The sequence below is a fragment of the Aquila chrysaetos genome, chromosome 11, assembly GCF_900496995.4.
Source record: "Aquila chrysaetos chrysaetos chromosome 11, bAquChr1.4, whole genome shotgun sequence".
In the NCBI taxonomy this organism is placed as follows: domain Eukaryota; kingdom Metazoa; phylum Chordata; class Aves; order Accipitriformes; family Accipitridae; genus Aquila; species Aquila chrysaetos.
Window position 1 is genome coordinate 8089616 of NC_044014.1, and position 20852 is coordinate 8110467.

At 37.5% G+C, this 20852-nt stretch overlaps 1 protein-coding gene across 1 annotated transcript in view; it reads left to right on the top strand.

Moving 5' to 3' along the window:
• The window catches only part of PDZD8 (PDZ domain containing 8), a 67238-nt gene that overhangs the window by 23171 nt on the left and 23215 nt on the right, over nucleotides 1–20852 (top strand). The window contains exon 3 of the mRNA XM_030030881.2: nucleotides 3950–4052. Within this exon, the coding sequence (XP_029886741.1) occupies nucleotides 3950–4052 (103 nt within the window). The remainder of the gene's footprint in view (nucleotides 1–3949; nucleotides 4053–20852) is intronic.

A 20852-nucleotide genomic window follows, 5' to 3' on the forward strand; every position in this document is an offset into this window, starting at 1 on the left:
AACTTTTGTGAAGGTTGCCTGGGATCATTCTCAATGGTTCTTTTGCAGTGCAGCACTGCATACTGAAATACAGAGCTTTATCACTCATGTCTGCCGTAGGGACCTGAAAATTTTTCTTAGCGATCATTCTCATTCCAGAAATGAAAGATCACTTTAACTTCTGTGTGTTTTTCAGTTTTGCTCAGTGCCTCAGAAGGTTTTTGTATTCTCTCTCAGTACAGTAGCTGTTCTTTGACTTCTGTATAGAATTTGGAGTTGATTGACTGCTGACATATTCCATCTAGTCTGGTAACAGAGTTCTGCTACTTCTCCTGCTTATATCTAAAATACAGTGGTGGAACTATAGTGACAAAACATTTAGCAAATTTTTTGTGTTATAAATGTCTAGTTTAATTTCATCATAGTCTTCACACAACCAAATAGCTGCACTTGTTTCTTTTCTAATTGCAGGCTTGACCACATTAATTTCCTTGCTGTCATGCTATTGAAAGAAAAATTAAATTTTGCACATTTTCAAAATTAAATTAATGAAAGGATGGGAACTTGATGTAAATAATAAAGGATTATGTTTTGCAAATTTTTGTCTGACCTGTTGAAAATGTAAGTTTTCGTGTACAAGTGCAATGCCCTTGCAGAACTCAGTTGTTGCAAAAATGCTATTATCTGTCATTACCTTAAATTTTTAAGGAAAAGGAAGAAGCAAAGCAACATGCTGTTAAATTTTGCTACATTTATTTTTTTAAAAGATACATTGTGAAGAAAGTCTTAAAGCCTATAAACTCTTATGTTGGGTGAGAATATTCTTCCAAAACTATGCCATCAAGTGGGCTTTCTAAATTAGCATTTGTTTCAATAGATAACCTTTGTGGAGAAGGCAGTTTTCATCAGATACCAGAGTGTACCTGAGACTGACTTGTCAAATATGGACTTTTATGGGTTCTTTTCCTTTTGTCTTCAAGTAGATTTCAGTGTGCAGCAGTGGCACCTTTAAGTATGTGAATACTGAATCTGCTTTTGACATTCTTAAAATGTGGGAAATATTCTCCTTATTTCAGCTTCTAAAATACTTGCAAATAGAAAGGCCACAATTGAAATAAAAAAAAAAATTTAGGAAGGCATTGTAAGGGAAATAAATTCAGCTTGCTTTTATGCACCTGGTAATAAATAACATGTTACTAAAGGTGGGTGTGTACTTCGTCTGCCCATACCAGATTCTTGTTAGATTTGCAGATCAGTACTTCAGTATTCGTCCTACAAAAAGCAGGAAACTTGATAGCCTTGTTATTTATCCTCCTTTCCGAAAGACTATAAAGACTTGCTGAAGTTTTTGGCTTGGCTCGGCTCAAGAGTTGAGGTGACCACAGCCTCCATGTGCTTCTGTTGTTCTGTATCACAGGACAAACACTTTATGTCTTGGAGTCCTTGTAGCTTTCAGACTGGAAAGCAGGACAGCTACAAACAACTGTTTTTGTATCTATAGCTATGCTGTTGAATCACTTTCTCCTACCTTATCCTTACTTGTTGAAGGAAACCATCTGATTTACAACTGAAGAAGGAACAAAAATTCACTTTCTGTATGTGTATTTTAATTACTCAGGTGGTAATTTAATCACATTTCTTTATTAATTTAATTATAGTTGGGGTCATAAACTTTGTTTCGGGATGTCTTTCATACATCTTTTCATACTGATTTATAAACTTTCAATCTGTAGGACATAGATATCTCCTTAATATCCAGTTGTTTTGGGTGTGTTGTGACATAATGTTAGTCTTTATCTGCAGCTGTGTTATAGAATACAGTACCTCTGTTTGCATGCTAATGGAGGTATTATTCAAACAAAAATTCCCTTGGTGTAGTAGCAGTTAAAATTTCCCCTTTGTCTTTCTGAAATTGGAAATTGAATTCCAAACTCCAGCATGGAGAGCTCTTAAAAATTTAAATGCGTAGTTTTGCTGTCTTGTTACGTATTCCTTCAAGTTGGGTGTTGGTAACCTAATGTAAGGTGAAATCTCATTATGAGTCATTGTTTTTCTTGTGACTTTTGTTATGGTTCTGGCTGAAAATTCTATTTTATTCCCATTTTGAGCTGCCTCCTGTCCTTGTTCTTCTACCTTAGTTGCCACTAGTACAAGACAGCTAAATAGTTACTGTGCTGATATGTTAGAGGGACAATAAGTACCACTGGAACAGTTCCCGAGAATGTGTCTAGGTGACCAGAAGATGAAATGTGTGCAGCCAATGATCAGCTGTGGAAAAGCTTTAATGAACTGTCTGATATCAATGAGACACTGAGGAAAACCTGTGTTACTCAAAAGCACCTACTACAAGCAGAACAGAAAAGCCACAGAGGGTTGCTGGGGATGGCTTCAAAATAAGCAAAGGCAGCATGAGTTTGTCAGTTCAAGTAACCTTGAACTAACTTAAGTCTTGACCAGACGATATACCTAAGCAGTTGGTTCTGAGGCTGGATTTCTGCTTACAGTAATCAAATCAATAGTGTCTAGACAAATCGGTGCTGAAGGTCAAGGTGGAAATGAGGTTGACAGCTGCTGTTTGCGGTGCTTCACTAGAGCATGCAAACTTTCCACCTGAAGATGGGGCTACAGGAGGTAGCCACTAACTCTGAACAAAAAAAAAATTGACACTTTGTGAAGCAGGTGTGCTGGGTGCCAACCCAAATGTGATCTTCCCCTATCATCTCCCCCATGCATTCATGTACTCAGCTAAAAACCAGTTAAACAAATACGTCATCGAGAGATGTAGAAAAGAAATATTTATTTACCTCTCCTTGCTGCAATGCAAGCTAGAGAGCTGTCATAGCCAGAGAGGTGTTTTCCCTTGGGATTGGCTTAATTTTGCAAATTCTAATTGTTGGTGAAAGTTGTTTTCAATAGCTTTACTTAATTTTCAAAGTATGTATACTACATATCTCCATGTCTGGAAGGCTAGGCACTTTTTGATCGTAAATATTTAGCCTAGAAACTTTATTTAACAACATCAAGATAAACAGAGAAAATTGACATGTTCTTCTAACAGCTTTTGTCTATATCATCTAAAGAGTTGTGTAACACATCACAATCACAAATAGGATACTTCAGGTGAAAGCTTAGAAACTGTCCTTGTCAAATGTCTATGGAAAGTTTGGGGGGTGGGGAGTTAAAATCTAGTAGCTGTTTTGAAAGACTAAGATTTGTTTGAAGTTTTTATTCAGAAATATTTATCTGCTTCCAACTACTGTGAGAGAAGCTGTGTGCAACTTTATTGCTGTTCTATAGCATAAAGGTTATTGTTTTTTTTCTTTTATAGTACTGATATCTACCTGAAAAGCTTTATAGCCTTCTGGAATAGGGTATCATGCATGAAGAACCACTCTTTCTTTTGTTATGAATGTTACAAAAAATTAGATATGAGAGGATCCCAGTTTAGTGAAATAGAAACATGAGCAGTAGTAAACTGTGACTTTAATTCATAGTAACACTCTCTTGAACCAAGAAGAGCTGCAGTATATTGTGAAGTTTAGGACTAGAATGGAAGAATCTTGTGGCTATTGTTGCTTTTTAAAAAAACAAAAAAGTTATTCTTCTATGGAAAAACACTAGCCTGCTGATTTGCTTTATTTAAAAAAAAACAAATCAAAAGAAAGAGGGAAATACAATAGCAAAAAAAAAACCCAAACCAAAACAACCAACCAAACCAACCCCCCAGAACTCAAAAACCCCTAGCTAAAAATTTTAAGTTATATTTTATATTTATGGAGTTCTTCCACTAGAGGGTGGCAGTGTCTTTCCTTTTGGTGTAAGGCTGTGCCTGTGGAATCTTTTTTGTGTGGACTTCTCTGTGTGTACTCATTGATAACAGACTGTATAAATGAAGAATGGTGAGTTTAATATGATATCTGGGATATATGTAACAGTATTACAATTCTTACTATAGGCTTTTCTATTTCAGGTTACTTATGTTTGGATCCTATGAAAGAGAAACAAATGTTCATTGCACAATGGAGCTGAGCAGTAATGTTTGGGAAGAAAAATCAAGAAGTTCTATTAAAACGGTAAAAAGTGTATAATCTTTGCATGTTGCAGTATGTCTTATGCTCTTAATACATTGTCTGGAAAGAGTGTATCTTTGGACAATCAAATAAGTGATAGAGCAGAAAAAAAATAACCCAAAACTTAACAGATGAGTTATTTACTTCTTAATCCAAAGTATTTCACTGTCAAATTGACATGTATGGATAACATCATGTTCAGTTATCACAACTGTGCTTGAAAACATACCTACTTTGAATATATTGTCAACTGCCCATCTGCATTAAAACAAATAGTGTAAAATATGCACTTTTATAGTCCTGTTATATTTCAGTGGGGCAATGTTTAGAAAACAGGAAGATTTACCTGTCTTTCACTGGCCAGTAGTGTATTCCCTTCTGATGTGAGTGTTGAAGACAGCGTGATCAGAGGGTAGGTAGCTGATGTGACTGTCTTTCTCCTTTTCGCCTGCATTTTGTGAAAATATAGGCAATTGCTGTAGATCTCTTAACTTTTTTTAGAGCATATGAATCCACTCTGTCTGGCAAAGAAAAATACTTTTACAAGTGTCACCAAATATAGAAAGTAGTAGTGGTGGTGGTATTGTAAGTTAATCCTTTACTAACTATCATGCTTGATAACATGAGTTTAGCAGCATACAGCCTACAAATTGCCTTTCCTTTTGTGTGTGTGTGAGGATGAGGGTTGCCTTTTTTTTTTTTTTCCTTCAAACAAGAGGGGTGCCATGTGTGAAAGAGTCTTTCAGTTTCACATTAGAGTGATATCATGGTAGTCATAAAACTGAATTGGGCTTATGCTGAGCAATAAGTAATGTGCTTATTGAAAAACAAACAAACAAACAAAAAAACCAAAACCCCAGAAACTTTAAAAATACTTTCTGTTAACAATTGGTTTAATGCAAAGAAATCACTGGAACAAAAATCAATGTCCTGCATTTTACTCTCTGCTGAGTGCAACTAGCTTAAGCCCTGTGCCTTTGTTATATTTGACTGGAGTTGTGTTTGGAGACCAGCATCGTTTTGCCACTGGAACAGCAAGAATCCAGAATTTCAGCATCTCATTCAGTTTCTGCAATTAAATTCCACTTTGCATTGTTTTTAAAACTCCTTGTAACAAATGCTATGATACTTGTTTTCAGCTTACTCTATGTTATGTTTTGCTAAAAGGTTGTATGGCTGAGCAACAGACAGAAAGCCTCTTTTTGTTATCTTAGCTGCTGTATTCTTACTCAGATGAAAATCTTGAAGGGAAGGTAGAGGTTCACCTATAGTCTCGTAGGAACCCATAACACTGGGTGGCAATTAGCTTTCTGAGTGTGGCAGGGAAACGACAAGCGGGGAGCCTGCAGCTGCAGCGCAGACCGAGACACTTCGGAGAAGAACTTCCCCAGACCATGGTTCAGCAGCCAGACATCATAGAAACCAATGGCAGCTCAGGACTGTGTTCTACAGAAGTTGTCTCTGTCTTGGCCCCCTCTCTACCTGCTCCTAACATGGTCAGTGGTGTTTGTGTGGTTACGAGTTAGCCATGTCAACTCCCTGAGCTGGCTTGCTGCACGACAGCTCCAGTGCTGGTGGAAAGGAAAAAGAAGGGTGGGACGGCAGCAGCTTCAGCTAGTTTAAACTGCTGAAGCACGGCACCACCAGAGGTGATGGCCTAAAGTGTTCCAGTGGTCCTGAGAGGAATTACTGGGTTTGCTTAACTCTAGAGGTTGCTAGACTTCATTGAAGCACTAGGCAGGAGGTAGATTTGAGTAATTTATTTTCAGACCTTTTTGTTTAATCTGTTTTATGCAGCAGTTTTTAATTTTGTTTAACTTTTTCTAATTTGTTCTAATCTAAAGGTTTAAGCCTCTTTGCATGATCACATGAGGATAAGGTAGGAGCAATTCAGCCTTAGTAGTCTGGCCAGTTCATAGTCTTAACCCTTTCCTAATGATAATGATAATAAATATTTTCAAACATTTCAAGAAACAAGCAATACTGCCAGCGTTCAAAAAAAACCAACAACAAAACCAAAAACCCGAACAATTTCAGGATCTGGACCCAATGCTGCTAATACTTACTCATGTGAACGAGCCTTTTGTTGGGGTAAGCTATGTATGAAACCACGTGCGAATCTGCAGGGTTGGTGCTGTAGCAATGAAGGTGGCAGTACACTGATTTACCATTATGCTTCTCTGGACAAATTAATTTGTGCTTATTTTTATATAATTTTCAGTAGCAATATTGGAACGTATTCTTTTACACTCTAGCAACAGAAGAGGAAAGAAAAAACACTCTGTGAGCAGCATGGCACTGGTGTGTTTGTGACAGCAGGTGGCAGTAGGACTAAACTGATGGAGGGTGGCATGGCTCCTTTTTTAAAACTACAGAAAAGTACTCAGGGTGAGACTCTCAAGAACTCATCTTCTGTTTCAGCATCTAAAATGAAATGGCAGGTTTTTAAAATTTCTTAAGCTTTTGGAAATCTGGCCTGCAATGTAGAGAAGCGCTTTCTATGCATCTTTGTTGCAGTACTTCATTAAACATAGTTCAAACACTGCCTGCCAGAGAGCAGAGACTCCTTCATCTGAATTGCTCTAGCTCTGCTGTCAGTATGAAGAATTCACTGTGCTCAACCATGTTGAACTTTAGGCTGCTAGATAGGCGTCCTAATTTTAAGATCCTGCTTTTGAAAATCTTGATACGGTAGAATACAGAAACTGAAAATTAGCAACTTGCAGAACTACTTTTTGCTTCTTGACTTATCTTCAACAGATGTAGTGAAATCACGGAAGTGTCTTTTCCTTAAGAAATCAGGTTAAATATGCAAGTTAAGTTACAAAATGTTAGGACATCTCACTGGGTGGCAAGAGTATTGCCAAAGATCCTCAACAAAATAAGAAGCGTTCCTGACACACTTAACACTGGAACTTAGTTATTTTTCTCAGAAATTGTAACTGTGTGATTAGTTAAATAAGAAGTAATAAAGAAAAAACATTGTGATATTTTTCCAAACAAAAAGTTTACTTGTATCTTTAATTGTGATTTTTACCTCTAATGCAATGTTAACCACAAGGCAGCTGATCATAATACTTAGTATCTTTCTAATATTACATCCTTCTCTTAACGCTGAAATGTGCAATAATTATTTGAGATGAAGTTGTTGGAATGAATAACAACTTCAGAAACTATGGAGGAGAAATGACAGACTAAGTTAAAGTGAAAAGTAGAAAGATGCATTGTGGTTTAAAAGCATCTAATTTGTAAGAGTCTCACATAGGCATGAAAATACATCCTCTGATTCAGACTATGTTCTACAATGCTCCTGAGGAAAATTCTCATAACTTTCTATACTTCCTGGCGTTTTCATTCTTTTTATTATGTTAGTAGCGGTGATAAAAGATTAGACAGGTTTAATACTTCATAATGAATTTTGGCGAGCCTTTAATCTGATCCCATTATTTATGGAATATTAGTAGGTGTCAAAATTGGTTTTGAAAAAAGATGCTGTGTTATTGAACATATCTAGAGCATTATTGAAGTGTCTGTTATAATACAAAGGTGTCTCAGGCTTCTCTTCATCAAATCAATCTGAAACACCAGTAAGGTGTTCAGATGTGAACTTCAGAGAGGTGATTTGGCACATTCCCATGTGACACATGTAAACATTCTTAAATATCTTAATTAGTAGTACGTGCTGCTGGAATTAACGTTAATCACTGCATTGCTTTGTAAAACTTAATTATGTATGGATAGGATGTAGTAATTAGCATTAGCAGCATTGGATTACTAGACAGGTGTTCTGTGGCTAAATAATTAGATATGTCTGAATAATTAGGTATATGTTTGTAGATATTAAATGGAGGCTGTGTCATAAATGTGAATGGTTATGTCCACCAAACTGCCAGTTAGCAATACCAGGTTGATTTCTACAAACCAACCAAATTGTTCTGTTTTCCCTTGGAGCACATCTGTTTAGAGTGGACCCCGGCCTTGTTACACTTAGTCAGAATCTTGCTGCTAACTTTACTTGTGCCAACACTTCATGTCTAGTGTTGTGACAGAGTAACAATTTTTCAGCAGAAACTGAAGTTGGTTTATGAATAGAAGGAAAGTATAGTCTGCCTTCCTTAAAAGTGGCAGAAGAATGGACATAGAAATTATCTTGAAGTATTAGTAACAGAGACCTGAGAGAGCTTCGCAGCTTTAAGTATCCCTTGTATTGACTATGCAATGCCTTGACTGCTCAATGGATGCTCAGCGCCCTGAGTGTGGCAAGCGCTGGCACTTTCCTCTGGTTCCAGCACTGTACAGGAGAATGAATCAAGAGTATAGTTGTATTGAAATACGAATCTTATTTCTTATGAACTGCTCTGCACATCTTGGTAGTCATGTTACCTTTCTTTAGGTACTGATTTTTCTGACAGATAAATTGGTTTTCCACAAATTGTAGAAACTACTGCAAAATTAATGTTTTCTCCAGTTCATTCTGAACGTTGTGGTCAGCACTGAAGTAACTGAAGGGGAAGACCAGTGACACGGTCTTTCAATATTGCACTTTGAATTTGTGCATACACATATATAGGCCATGATCTCCATGTCTTTTGGTGAGGTTATCTTGATGGATATGGTGCTTTATAGGTAAATTTAATGGTAACTTTGAAATTGCTGTAGGCAGGCTGGTTGGTACCTGTTTATAAAAACAAAGCAATATGTCTCAGCCTTTCATAAAACTAAATTTCTTTTATCAGGGATTAAGGGAAACTTAAAGGTATTCCAGTACTGTAACATATGAATGTAAAATGAGAAATAATGTAAATCAAATCCAGCACCTTCTGAAATGAGTTGCCTGAAGATACTAAACTATAATGTCAAAATTTAAAGCAGCTGTGAAATGTTAATTTGTAAATACATAGAGTTAAATGCCTCACAGTTGGCATTTCAGTGTGCTTATTTAACAGCCTGCCATTTCAGCATTTAATCCTATCAAAAGAAAGGAGGAGGATTAAAGTAAGAGAAGCTTTTTGAAAATGTCACTTTTTATGAAAATTCATGATCTTGTAAAATTTGATAATATTTGTAAATACAATGGGGAATAGTTCTGAGATTTGTGCCTTACATAATATTCTGTAATCCGTCTTTCAAATAAACTTGAAGGCCATCAGGATTTTTTCGGTCTCATCCTAAACATTTAAGCTTTTTGACTTGGGGCTTCAGAAAGCTTTTCTGTGATTTAATGAGTGACCTTCTGTGAAAATGCACTGTAGTTCTTTACTGCTCAGAGTCTATTGAATATGAACATTAAAAAAAAGACCAAACCCAACAAAAACCCACTAACAGCTTTTTTTTTTTTTTTTTTTTTTTTTTTTAGTGTATGTATATTCAGATAGTTGTTTAGAACCAGTTGTCATCCCTCTAGTCACAGCCTGACCTGGTACTTCTTGCCTGCTTATGAATCATTCAAAAGTTATATACTGCATCCTTGGGCATGCATACCTTCACCTGGGATGGGTAGAAAGCAGAGCTTGCTACGCTTTTGCATTTGGCAGCAGACAGTACTAAATGCATCATGTGCAACCAAGTCTGTAGCTTCCCTTACTTGCACCTTCTTTCTCCTTATGTCCAAGCTTGAAGTTGTGATCCTTCCCAGCCTTCCCTGGAGTGCTGCAGAGACTGACTGCTTGCAATGAATCTGACTTGCTGAGTTTCAAATTTAAAATACCAGATGGAAAGATTAGTGGATAAAATAACTTGAGTGAGAAGAATCTGTAATGAGCAGGGCTTAATGCTCTGTGTGTGCTTGCGCTTCCCCCATCGCCAACTCCTACTTTAAGAGCTGCCAACAGAACTTATTTGTAGTATTCAGACTTAGGAAGAGAAGTTCTTCTGCAGCCAGATATTTGGCTCATATAGTGAAGGAGGTCTGTTTTGAAGCCACTTAATTCCAGTCTAAATCTCCATTAGATTTTTGTAACCAAATTGTATTGCAGGTGCCATTGGTGATGTTGTCTATTCAGTTGGTCTTCCAGGTTGATATTTTGCAGGGTGTTGTACTCTCTGAAAGCGTGGTAGTGGCTGCCTTCTGATTCATCAGAAAGAGTCATGAAAGAGGCACAAGCCTTTCAGGTGGCTGTGTTGGGTGAATTTACCTTTGTAAGACCTCTCTGTATGACTGTTCTAGGACAGAAATTATATAAAACTTCAAGCTTGATCAGGGATTAGTTCTGTTCTATAATGCTTTTTACAGAGCTGATAAACAACATTCATTTTTGCTGTGTTTTTTCCTTGAAGGTTGTGCATGTAATAACCAACCTGTAGTACAGATTCTTTGAGTTACCTTTTAGTTGCCTGTCTTCCATATCCTTCTGATAGTACACAGTTTGAATAGCAGTTGTAAGCTTTTCTTGTTATACTTTTTAACTTTGTATTTAAAATACAAAACTATTAAGTAAACACTAAATGATATCTTTTCCTTAAAAATGCTTGTAAAAGCTAAGATGGGCACACTGTTTTAGTGCGTCACTAGATGTGCTGCTGATGACTTTTTTTTTTTGTATTCTTGTCATCTATTCTGCTGCATGTCCAAATATTGGATGCAAGAAAGAGTTTAAAGCAGGTTTTACAGCAGCTGTGTTTCTCATTTGCAAAGAAATTGATTTACAGTGGTAACTGATCTTGCTAAATAAATAGATGGTTGATGCATGAAAGCTAACTTTGTTTGCATTAACAGTATGGCCTATTGTAAGAGAGATAACAGTGTTTTATTGACCAGAGTAAACAAGGTGGTTTCTGGGTAATTCAGTATATTTCTGGAATGACTTTCTAAACTATGTTGTTACATCCTCTTGCAAAGTTGTGCAGCCAGATGAGCTAGCAGCTCAGGTTGGAAGCTGCTGCACGTGGCTGGAAGTAGAAGGGGAGGGACTTACTTAAACACAGACATCCACAACCACCTTTCGAAAAATAAGCAGTTTTTATTCTCATTTGTTTGTAGTTTGTTTTCCTCTTCAGTCTTCTAGTTTACTTTTTAAATATATTTTCTTAGAGCATCTTTATAAAAGTTAACCTCTTCTTAACATACTAGGTTTTTTCTTTTCAGATTGAGAGATTGGGATCTGTTCCTACTAAGGAGGTAGTAATTGGATTGAAACTAATTTACCCATTTGTATGGATTTTAGTGATGTTATAATGTTTCCTTACCAAATCAGGACCTCGCCAAATAAACTGCTGGGCATGTCAAAAACTGTTTCCTTCCATTGGTGAACAGTTACGTCTCCCAAAATAACCAAGAAGGGAGCCTGTGTTTGAATGTTTAATTACTGAACAAAAATGTTTTTTCCAGGTTGTAACAACACAAAGAGAGAAAGCCTGGGGGTGGGTAGAAAGTCTTGGAAAAGGGGCCCGTGGCTGTGAGTAAAAATACTTGTTAAGTAGTGAGGTACTGGCACTTAGTGCTCATATGCTCTCCTAAAACCAGTTAACTTCTAAAATCTGTGTGAGACGTGTAGGGGTTTGACACATGACAAAGTTGTAGGGGTGTTTGTTTCTGACTGCAAGTTGTTCAGCGGGAACTTGTCTGAGTTACTCCCACAAGTACTTCATCATCTGGAAGTTCATCTTGCAATTAAGGAAGGGAAAATTACATTGTAGTTTCTGCAGATTGTCAAAGGATAGGCAAGTGCTTGTAGTTACCGCAGCACAGCTGATGTTTAACTTCTGACCCATTAGTGCCTTCAATAATCTGGTATTGCCCTTGGTTCCAAGTATAAACAATTCACCTGTTTATAGACTTTGAAGTACAGTAATAACTACTGAGAAGGCTTCTCTTCTGAATGCCACTTTATTTAGTTGCTTTGTTCACAGTTTTCAGTCTGAGCAATTAAAGCTACTCAGCTTTTTTACTAGAAGTTTATCAACAGCCTGGAGTTAGATCTTGCATTTAATTTGGGGTTTACTCTTTACAGGTTGTCTGACAGCTTCCCATGCTCGCTTGCAGTATGTCAAATGCTGCTACTGAGTTTTGCCTACCCTTGTTCTCTACATTGTTTATTGCTGTTATGGGCTGTACTAGAGAAGGACTAGGGAGAGTGTGTGCAAATGAATGTCCAGGAGGAGTTAACTTATTTTAGGAGGATTTTGCCCAAATTGGTTATGTTGTTCATTTGTTGTTGTTTTGTGGTGGTGTTTTGTTTTTTAACCCAAGTTCGCAGATGGAGTTTGGAGACTTGACAGTCTTTAGGTCCTCTTAAATGACTAAAAATGATGGCTAACTATGGTAGACCATTTCTTGAAGTAAAGTAAACCTGTTGCAGATTTGCCTCCTGGAATGTTTCTATTTTTCATTTGATAGTCTGAAAAAGGCATAACTAGGCTAGGACTAATATCAACTTTTAGCAGCTCAGTTTGACAAAACGAAGAGCCAGAGTGAAACATAGTGGCATACATTACACTGCTGAACTGTGCTGTCTGAAACAGATGTTTTAGGTGACACAAACTGTGATACAGGGAGCAGATGGAGACAGCAGAAAGGGCATTGATTGGTACTTACTAACTGATGTTTGTCACCAGGTGAGCAGGTTCTTCAGCACTAAGAATAGGCTTTAGAGAGATGTATAAAATGAAGGGGTCCTGAACAGGTTGGTTATTACAGGCTGCTGCGTGACTGAAAACATCCATTTGTTGGTAGGTCATCTGTCACTTCTCTAACAGAAGTTTGCTTGGTGGTTGTTGTTTCTCATTTTTAATGCCCATAGATGCATCAAAGTATCCAAAACAACCACTTGCTTTTAGTTAATGGACAGACTGAGAGCTAATTAGAGTTTGTGGCATTTGTGTTCCCATCTTTCTCGCTGTCCGTACGCACCCCCCCTCAGAATGCACACTGTGTGACAATAGGACAAGGTATCCAGTTACTCTGCAAGTCTTTAGGGATCGTGAAGATGATCATAAATAGCACGGGCAGCCAGCAGGAATGTGCTGTGAAAGGTGTGGCCATATCATAGATTGGACAAGCATGTATTTTGCTTATCCACTAAAATCTGCAGGGCCTCTGTTCCTATCCATCCTGAGCTCCTGGTCAGTAAGGGCTGCTCTCACTTGTAGGCACCTGGCATAAGATGGTATTCTTTTACACATCTGCTTTGCCTGCAGCGTGCTCTACGCTTAGAAGTGTGATTTATACTTAGAGTTGCATAAGTGCAGCTGTTTGCATTGGTTTTTTTTCTTTTCTTTTTAAAATAATCAGAAGTGTGAGTGTGTCTCTGGTTCTCTATATTATTCAGACTTCTTACCTAGTGATGGCCCTACACATCAGTGCTCCTGTCTGGATTTCATCAGGTATCCTTTTGTTCTGATGAGCTTTTAGAAGAGATTGTATTCAACTCTTCTGGAACATTAAGTATATGCTAATTAAATAGGCATATTATAGAGCATGTAAAGGGAAGAGGAGAGCTTACAGGGCAAACTGCATTAGATTCCATAGTTTTGCTTTTCACAAAATGGCTTGTATATAAACATTCCCATTAGTAGAAGAAATCTCAGCTGCTTGGTTCTGATTCTCATTTTTATATTTCCACCAGCTAAATTAACAATTACATTAGCTTAAACAAAAGCATAAGCAAGTTAAATACCAGGAAGAAATCTGGAATGGAGATTTCTTAAAATATCCTTAATTAATAATATATAGTATGATAATAATTATTAGTATTAATGATTTAACTAATGAGCCCACTGTTCTTTAATGTAGATATTTAGTGCCCTTCAATGGGATCAAAATGCATTTTCAGAAACCACAAATAGTTGATATCTAGTGGTCTTAAATTTTGTGGTTCATGTGTCAAAATACAGGCATAAAAAACTACTGAGTAACTGCAATGAAAGGCTTTAATTTTGTGGGAGAAATTCCTTATTCTGAGTACACTCATGTAATGTAGCTATATTTATGAAGTCAAATGGGTTAAGTAGTTCAGATTCTTGAACTCAAGGTAATGCAGTGTTGTTACATGTGTCATGTCTTACCTTCCTAGAATGTAATTATTTAACTGAACGTTATCTCAAAATGACTATTCATTTTTTTTCTTCCTTTCTTGCTTTTCAGTCATAAGTTGAAGTAGAAATTAGATGTTTGTCTCAGTGCTCCAAGTCCCTTCTAGGTCTAGTAGGGTGGAGCTCAACACCTGGAGGCAACACAGTGAATGAGAATGGTGTTTGGAGTATTTATATGTTGATATTATAATTTTCACTAGTTACGATACTGTGGCTATCCTGTGTCTGTAAAACCGCAGGAGTGAAATCTTGCTTTGTAGACAAAAGTGCATGTTAAGATAATTATTAGTGCAGGATAAGTGATTCTTCTTCTTGCTTTTTCTTAAGGGTGACCAAGCATTTTAAAAACACTTTCCGTAATTAAAAAAAATGTATAAGCAAGCATTTTGTAATGCAAGTGCGGTATGTGTCTCCAAATGCTCTATAATGACAGCAGATAGAAATGAGAAAGTAATATGAGTGGGCAGCATAGCAATTGCCTTGGAAAAGCCTAGGGGATCAAAAATGGAATTGCTGATTCCCGTCACATGCATGAAATGACTAAAAGGTCATTCCAGTGTATTAAGGTTAGATATAGCAGAGTGATGCTCTGCAAAGGACACCTACATATCGGAAGTAATCGGTAGTGAATCATCATTAGAAAATGGAGCATTTCCTTTAAATGCAGTCTGTTAAAAGGCTGCTTCTATTAAAGTTTTGGTGAGATAAATATTACAAATATTTTAACCAAAAGTCAGTACCTTCAGATCTATACTTATGTCATTCTGTTTCCATTTTTAGGTGCTTAGTTTGGGACAAGTATCATGCCTGTGCACCCTCAGATCCATTTGATGTTAATTGAAGCTATATATTTTCCTTAGCTGAAGGAAGAAAACAAAACCAAAAAAAGCCCTTAAAAATCTGAGGCCGGGTATGCAGAAAGGGTTTTGGTGTTTGGTTGTGGTTTTTTTGTTTGGTTTTTTTTGTTTGTTTTTGTTTTTTTTTATTATGAAAACAGCCATAAAGTTTTTCACACCTAAACAAATATATAAATATATACATAAATATATAAAGTGTATATACAAGTTGTGCATATATATAAAAATGCATGCACTTAATATATACAGATCTATGTACATATATATAAAATGAAAAAAACCCATCAGTTGTTCTTCTTCAGTTAAGTTTATATGGAAGTCTCATGGATAACAAGTTAACCATGCGTTTTAAAAATGTAGATACTTGTAAATACAATAAATGACCCCTGAGAAACTGAGCTTGGCTTACCTGAAGTTCATCAGTGCTTACAGCTCTGATGTACAAAAGAGTCAAGAAATACAAAGATGATGTTTGAGAGCAATTGCAGAAATCTGTTTGTAGGTTGCTCGGTAGTTATATACTCCCACAGATGTGTGATTTAAAGAATAAGCTGTACAGCAGCTTGTAAACTAAAAATACAATCACTTTACATAACAATGTGAACTACATGTGAAGTGAGCATAGGATTACAGTGTTCATAACTTTATAACACAAACAAACATGTGGTCCATCTCCACTGTAATCTCTCCCCCTTTCAAACCAGTGTTTTCCACTGGTCTCAAATCAGATGCACATTTGTGATAAGTAGAGACAAAAATAGACAGTGTATATGATTTCATTGAACTAGTTAAGTGTATAACGAGTAACCTGCTTAAATGATAAATTGCTGTTCAGTCACATGGTATTTTCTGTGAAATGTGGAGTCAAAATAGATTTGAGTAATATAGCCTGTTCTTAGGGAATATGAAAAACACCATGTGACAAAGGTGTTGGTAGATGTTGTACATACTCATGTATAACATGCAATTTACTCATAATTTTTGGATCTGAGAGCTGTGTATAGACTGTAGATAAAGTTGTCCTCTCCATGGACATGTATATATAAATAAATGAAAGACAGTTTGGAAAACGGATGTGCATATCACAAACTGTGTTGCCAGTAGGATGCTTAGTACATTAGTAAGTGGTACAGCCTGGGGGCTGAGGACATGACTTCCACACCGTACGCATCGTGGAGGTTTTACTGGGGTCTGCTTCTGGTCTGGCCTGGACTGACCACGGATTAGTGTTAGGAGCACATTGTCGGGTGTAGCTTCCTCTGGAGGGAATGCACTTTGTGTGTTTCAGGGGCACTTCGCAATGCAAATCAAAGCACAGTAGGTGGAGACGGTGGGGAGTTCTGCCTCAAGAGCGCACACCTGATCTGAACTAAAGCGCAAATGTAGGCATATGCTTTGAGCAACTGTTAAATTGTAAATTCCATCTTCGGTGTTGACTGGATTGCTGCTCCCACCTCTTTTGTCTCTTGAATGAGCTAAAAAATTATAAAGTTTATTTTGTTGCTGTCTTGCACATGGCATGGAGGTCTGTCTGCAAAAGGTCATGAAGCTTTTTTTTTTTTTTTTTTTCTGTTCATGGAGGGCATAGAAAAGAAGCAACTGAGGGGCTGTTGAAGCCTGGGTTAAACTTTACCTCCTGTGGGGTGGCGGCAGGGAGGTGGGTTGCTTGTCGATGCATTTAGATTATGCAGTGAGGCTGATGCAGAAGTCATTTTGTGTAAGGGGCTTGGAGGTCGTGGAAAGAAAGCATTTCACGTATCAGCATAGGAGAAAAAAACTTGGAGGGCTCTAGCTGCCCGTATGTTAAGTATTTGGGAGGGGGGAACTGTGGGCAAGACAGGATAGATCTGATATATACAACTCAAATCCTGTAAAATAGCTCAAAATGGAAAAGAAACAGGTAGCGATGATGTGCAGGTGACTATATTCTTCTGTCTTGTCTAGGTGACTTGATTTCTTGTGATACCTAAAACGGAGTGGCTACACTTGCTTTGGTAGTCATTTGTTACCTCTTTGAAGTGTTGCTTTACTTTGGAGGAGTGAAGTCTAGTGCTGAGTATTGATGAGATGAGAATTTTGAGGGTGCTCCTGAGTTTTCTTGGTTGTGATGCCCTGTTAAAGTACAGGGAATTAAGGGAGTGCTAGGGGTGAGTTTGTTGATTGGTAGGGTTGGTTTTGTTGTTTTGAGGCTGATATGAATGTGCCTGAATTACAGGGACACAGTTTTGACCTGAAGAAGGCTCTCCACTTAGGTGGGGTAAGATGTGTTAGGAGTGAAATACTGCACGCAGTGTTCAGCATGGGAGCTTAGGAAGGCCGTGGCATGAGCCTTGCTAGTTGAGCAGCCGTGTCAGCAAGGAAAAATAAGGCGCTCAGGAAAAAGAGTTCAGTTAGCTGGAATTTCTTTGAAAGCTTCCAATAAGGAAAATACCCTAGGTGCTAGGAATTGTATTACTTAACCAAGCCAGTTCTTTAAGCAGCACTTAGAGATGTAGTATCTGTTAATCATGAAAGGAGAAAGCAGGCACAGTAGTAAGGGAGAGCAAATAATGACTATTAGCTTGGTGCAGGAGACCAGGTATGATGATGAATAACTGCATCAATTCAGCTGCATAAACAGAGAATAGAAGATGTCTAACAGATTAATATTTCCAACAAAGTCATAGGAGTAGTAAGGTCATGGGAGTAGAGTAGCTGTAAATATTTGGCTAGTGTGGAATCTTTAAAATACCTGATTAATGTATGTTATCTGTACATTATAGTACAGCTATAAGTTTCCTGGGAGTTGCTATCAGAAACATTAAACAGCTGGCTTCAGCAGAAATATTGGCTCGATTTCAAGCATTTCTTCATATATATATATATATATGCACACACACACACACATACATATATATATATGTAATTTCAAACAAGATTTAAATGATATCTGGACAAGCTATCTGGTTATTAGGAGTAATTTAGAATGGAAGGGACTTCTGGAGGTAATCTGGTCCCAGCTTCACCCAGGTCAGGGCTAAGCTGGCTCAGACTGCTCAGGACCCTGTTTAGAGGGGCCCTGGCAGCCAGGCAGTGCTAGTTGTTAAAAGTCTTTCTTTAAAATTTTTTTTTTTTCCTCACTAAATAGTATGTGACAGACTATACTGTTACACGGGGAGGGAGGGCGGGCAGGCAGCAGAGCTATCTGAACTCATTTTGACTAGTTAAATAAAAATAATTCATAAAAAGAGCAATTTAGTCTTGAGACCAGTCTAGGACTGTTTCTATAGGGATGGTTTCAGATGGAGTAAAATTTCTTTGTGTTGCAGGCTGTCCAGGCAGGAGGCAGTTTTAGCCTAAAAACTCTGTAATGAAATTGCATCAAGGTTATGCCTGAGCTTACAGACCTTCTAGAAAGAGAAAATAAAAAATATGTAATATTTTTTTCATTTATTAAACTTCTGCAGTCTGGCTACAATGGGTGATTAGCCAAACTGTGAGAACATCTATGATGGATTTTTATTCCTTGCAAACAATATTTGAGTAAAGAGTGTGTTTTGCCCTTTTTTTTAATAAAGTTTTTTGCCACGTTTGAGAAATGTTTCTATTTCCGTTACAGTTCTTGAAGCTGTAGCTATTGGAAGAGAATCTGAAATAACATATATTCTAAAAATATGTTTGTAATAACTACGAACGGACTTTTGGCTGCAGTTGTGAGCAAAGGCATTCAGGTTCTTGCCAACTGATGTACAGAAGTGCATTAGGAACCACAGTCTTGGTTACATATGATTGAGGTAACCAAGAATTGTAATTAATTCCTGAGCTTTAAAAATAGCTACTAGGAGGAAGTAATTTTGTGAAAGGTCATTAGAGCAATAGTCTCTCATGTCTAATAATTGGAATGAAAGTGAACGAGATTTACCAGAAAGTAAAGAATCTGATTCTAGCTAAGATCACACAATTTACTTTTACAGATATTAGTTTCATTTCTGGATTTGTTTTGACAGCTGGAAGTAGAAACCTATGAAGGCATTGGAAATGTGGCCTGGACAGAATATACTCTTTTCTGCACGTTCGAAAAAATAATTTAGTGGAGCAGAGAGATCTTTTTTGACATTGCCAAACCCCCAACCCACTGTATAACTCTTCAAATGCTGAAATAAATATTTTAAAGCTACAGTAGAAGAGAAGCAAGGAATGTTGCTGTGGCTGCAGGAAGAACAGTTTAGGAAAAGACGCTATATAGGTCTTGACTGATCGTATCCTGGGCCTCCTTTTCAGCAAAGCACTTGTAGAACAGGAGATGTGCAAGCTAACTCCTTCTGTCTATATCAAATCAGAAAATAAATCTTTGACCTTGAAACTTGGCCTTTTTTTCCTGTTTTTTTATTTCTAAGTTTTATTGGAGAATAAATTTACCACCTTCTGAAAGGAGTTCTTCAAGCTAGATTTTTTTTTTCCTTGCTATGTGCTTCATGGTGCCTGGTGTCAAGCAGTCCTACAAATTCCTAGGTAAGCTTCAAGCATTATGTATTGTTAAATGCGAAGTGCAGGAGTGTAAATTCTATTGTCAGTAGAATAAATTTTTTTTTTTTTTTTTAAAGGTGGAATTTCTGTTGAGGCAATAGCATAAATCCAAAATAGGAGAGCAATGGTTAGCCAACCATTACTTAAGACACAGAAGATTTCGCAAGTAGATCGTGATCTTGAAGTGTATGACAGTCATTCTTTTATCTTTTATCTATCTATGGGTATCATATATTTCTGTGTATTTTATTATAGAAAGAATAGCAGTGGAGAATGCTGAATGAGCAGGCAACTAGCAACTATCAGTTGGCCAGAAACACTTTAAAGCAATGCTTTCTGTAAGAGAGAGAGTATAGCTGATAGGCAAAACTTGAATGAGTGGACTGTACACAAAGGCATGCTCTTTTTAGTATCTGTCTATCGCCTCACCCCTTCCCCTAAAATATCCTTTAGTTCCCTTCTCTGAGTATTGCTGCTCTTTGAGATAATGTTTTCACAGGAGTAGCTGCTTTCTTTAGTAGCTGGGTGCCAGATTTCTGTACAGCCCATATTCTTATTGCAGGTGTGCTGGTTCGTACAGGTGGTCTCACGCTTCTGTTTTTTTGTGGCTGGTTCTATGCGCATGCTATTGCTTATTGAGATAACTAGCATTAGCTGGCCACTACTGCTTCTGGTAAGAACAGTTCCTGGGGGCAGCTGGAAGTTGGCCGGTAACTGGAAGGTGCCATTTATCTTGAATACTTGGTATAATACGACTGTTAGCTAGGGGTCTTTGCTAATGTAAGGATTAATTTTTAATTGGTTATTGTTAGTATTGCAGTTTCTTGGTAATTAACGGTTTCAGAAAATGATATTTGGTCATGCTCTATTAAGGTGGTTATGTCAGTTCAGTGTCACTGAAGTCCAGAGGCAGAAGTTTGATATCCATTTCAAAGTGTCTCTTTATTCATTGAAAGAGTCTCATTTTCACATGCAGTTAGATATCTTTTTATACCCCTATGAGTATCTGTATACCTGTATAACACTTTTTTTGAAGAAACCACAGTGATTTGTAAAATCTGTGTTTTTGAACTGCTGTTTGAGAAAAATGTAAGTATTTAACCAGGCAGAGACTTAAACCAGGAGGCAGTGCAGTTTGGCTCTAGTCCCTCCATTAGCCCTGTGTCGTTGTTAGAGCTTTACTATTTATGTTCCCCCAACAATATACAGCTGCAACAAGCCCAGGTAAACATCTCTGATTTTCTGTAGGGTGAATTGGCTCTTGGGCCCCATACCACATCAGGGTCACCCGCTCCAACAGGGCAGCCTGCCTGCCAAGAAGCTCCTGCTGCCAAGGGTGCTGCTGTGGGACCACCCCTGTCCCTCTCCACTCACTTTTGGGCAGGGGTGGATCTTGCCACTTGTCCCCATC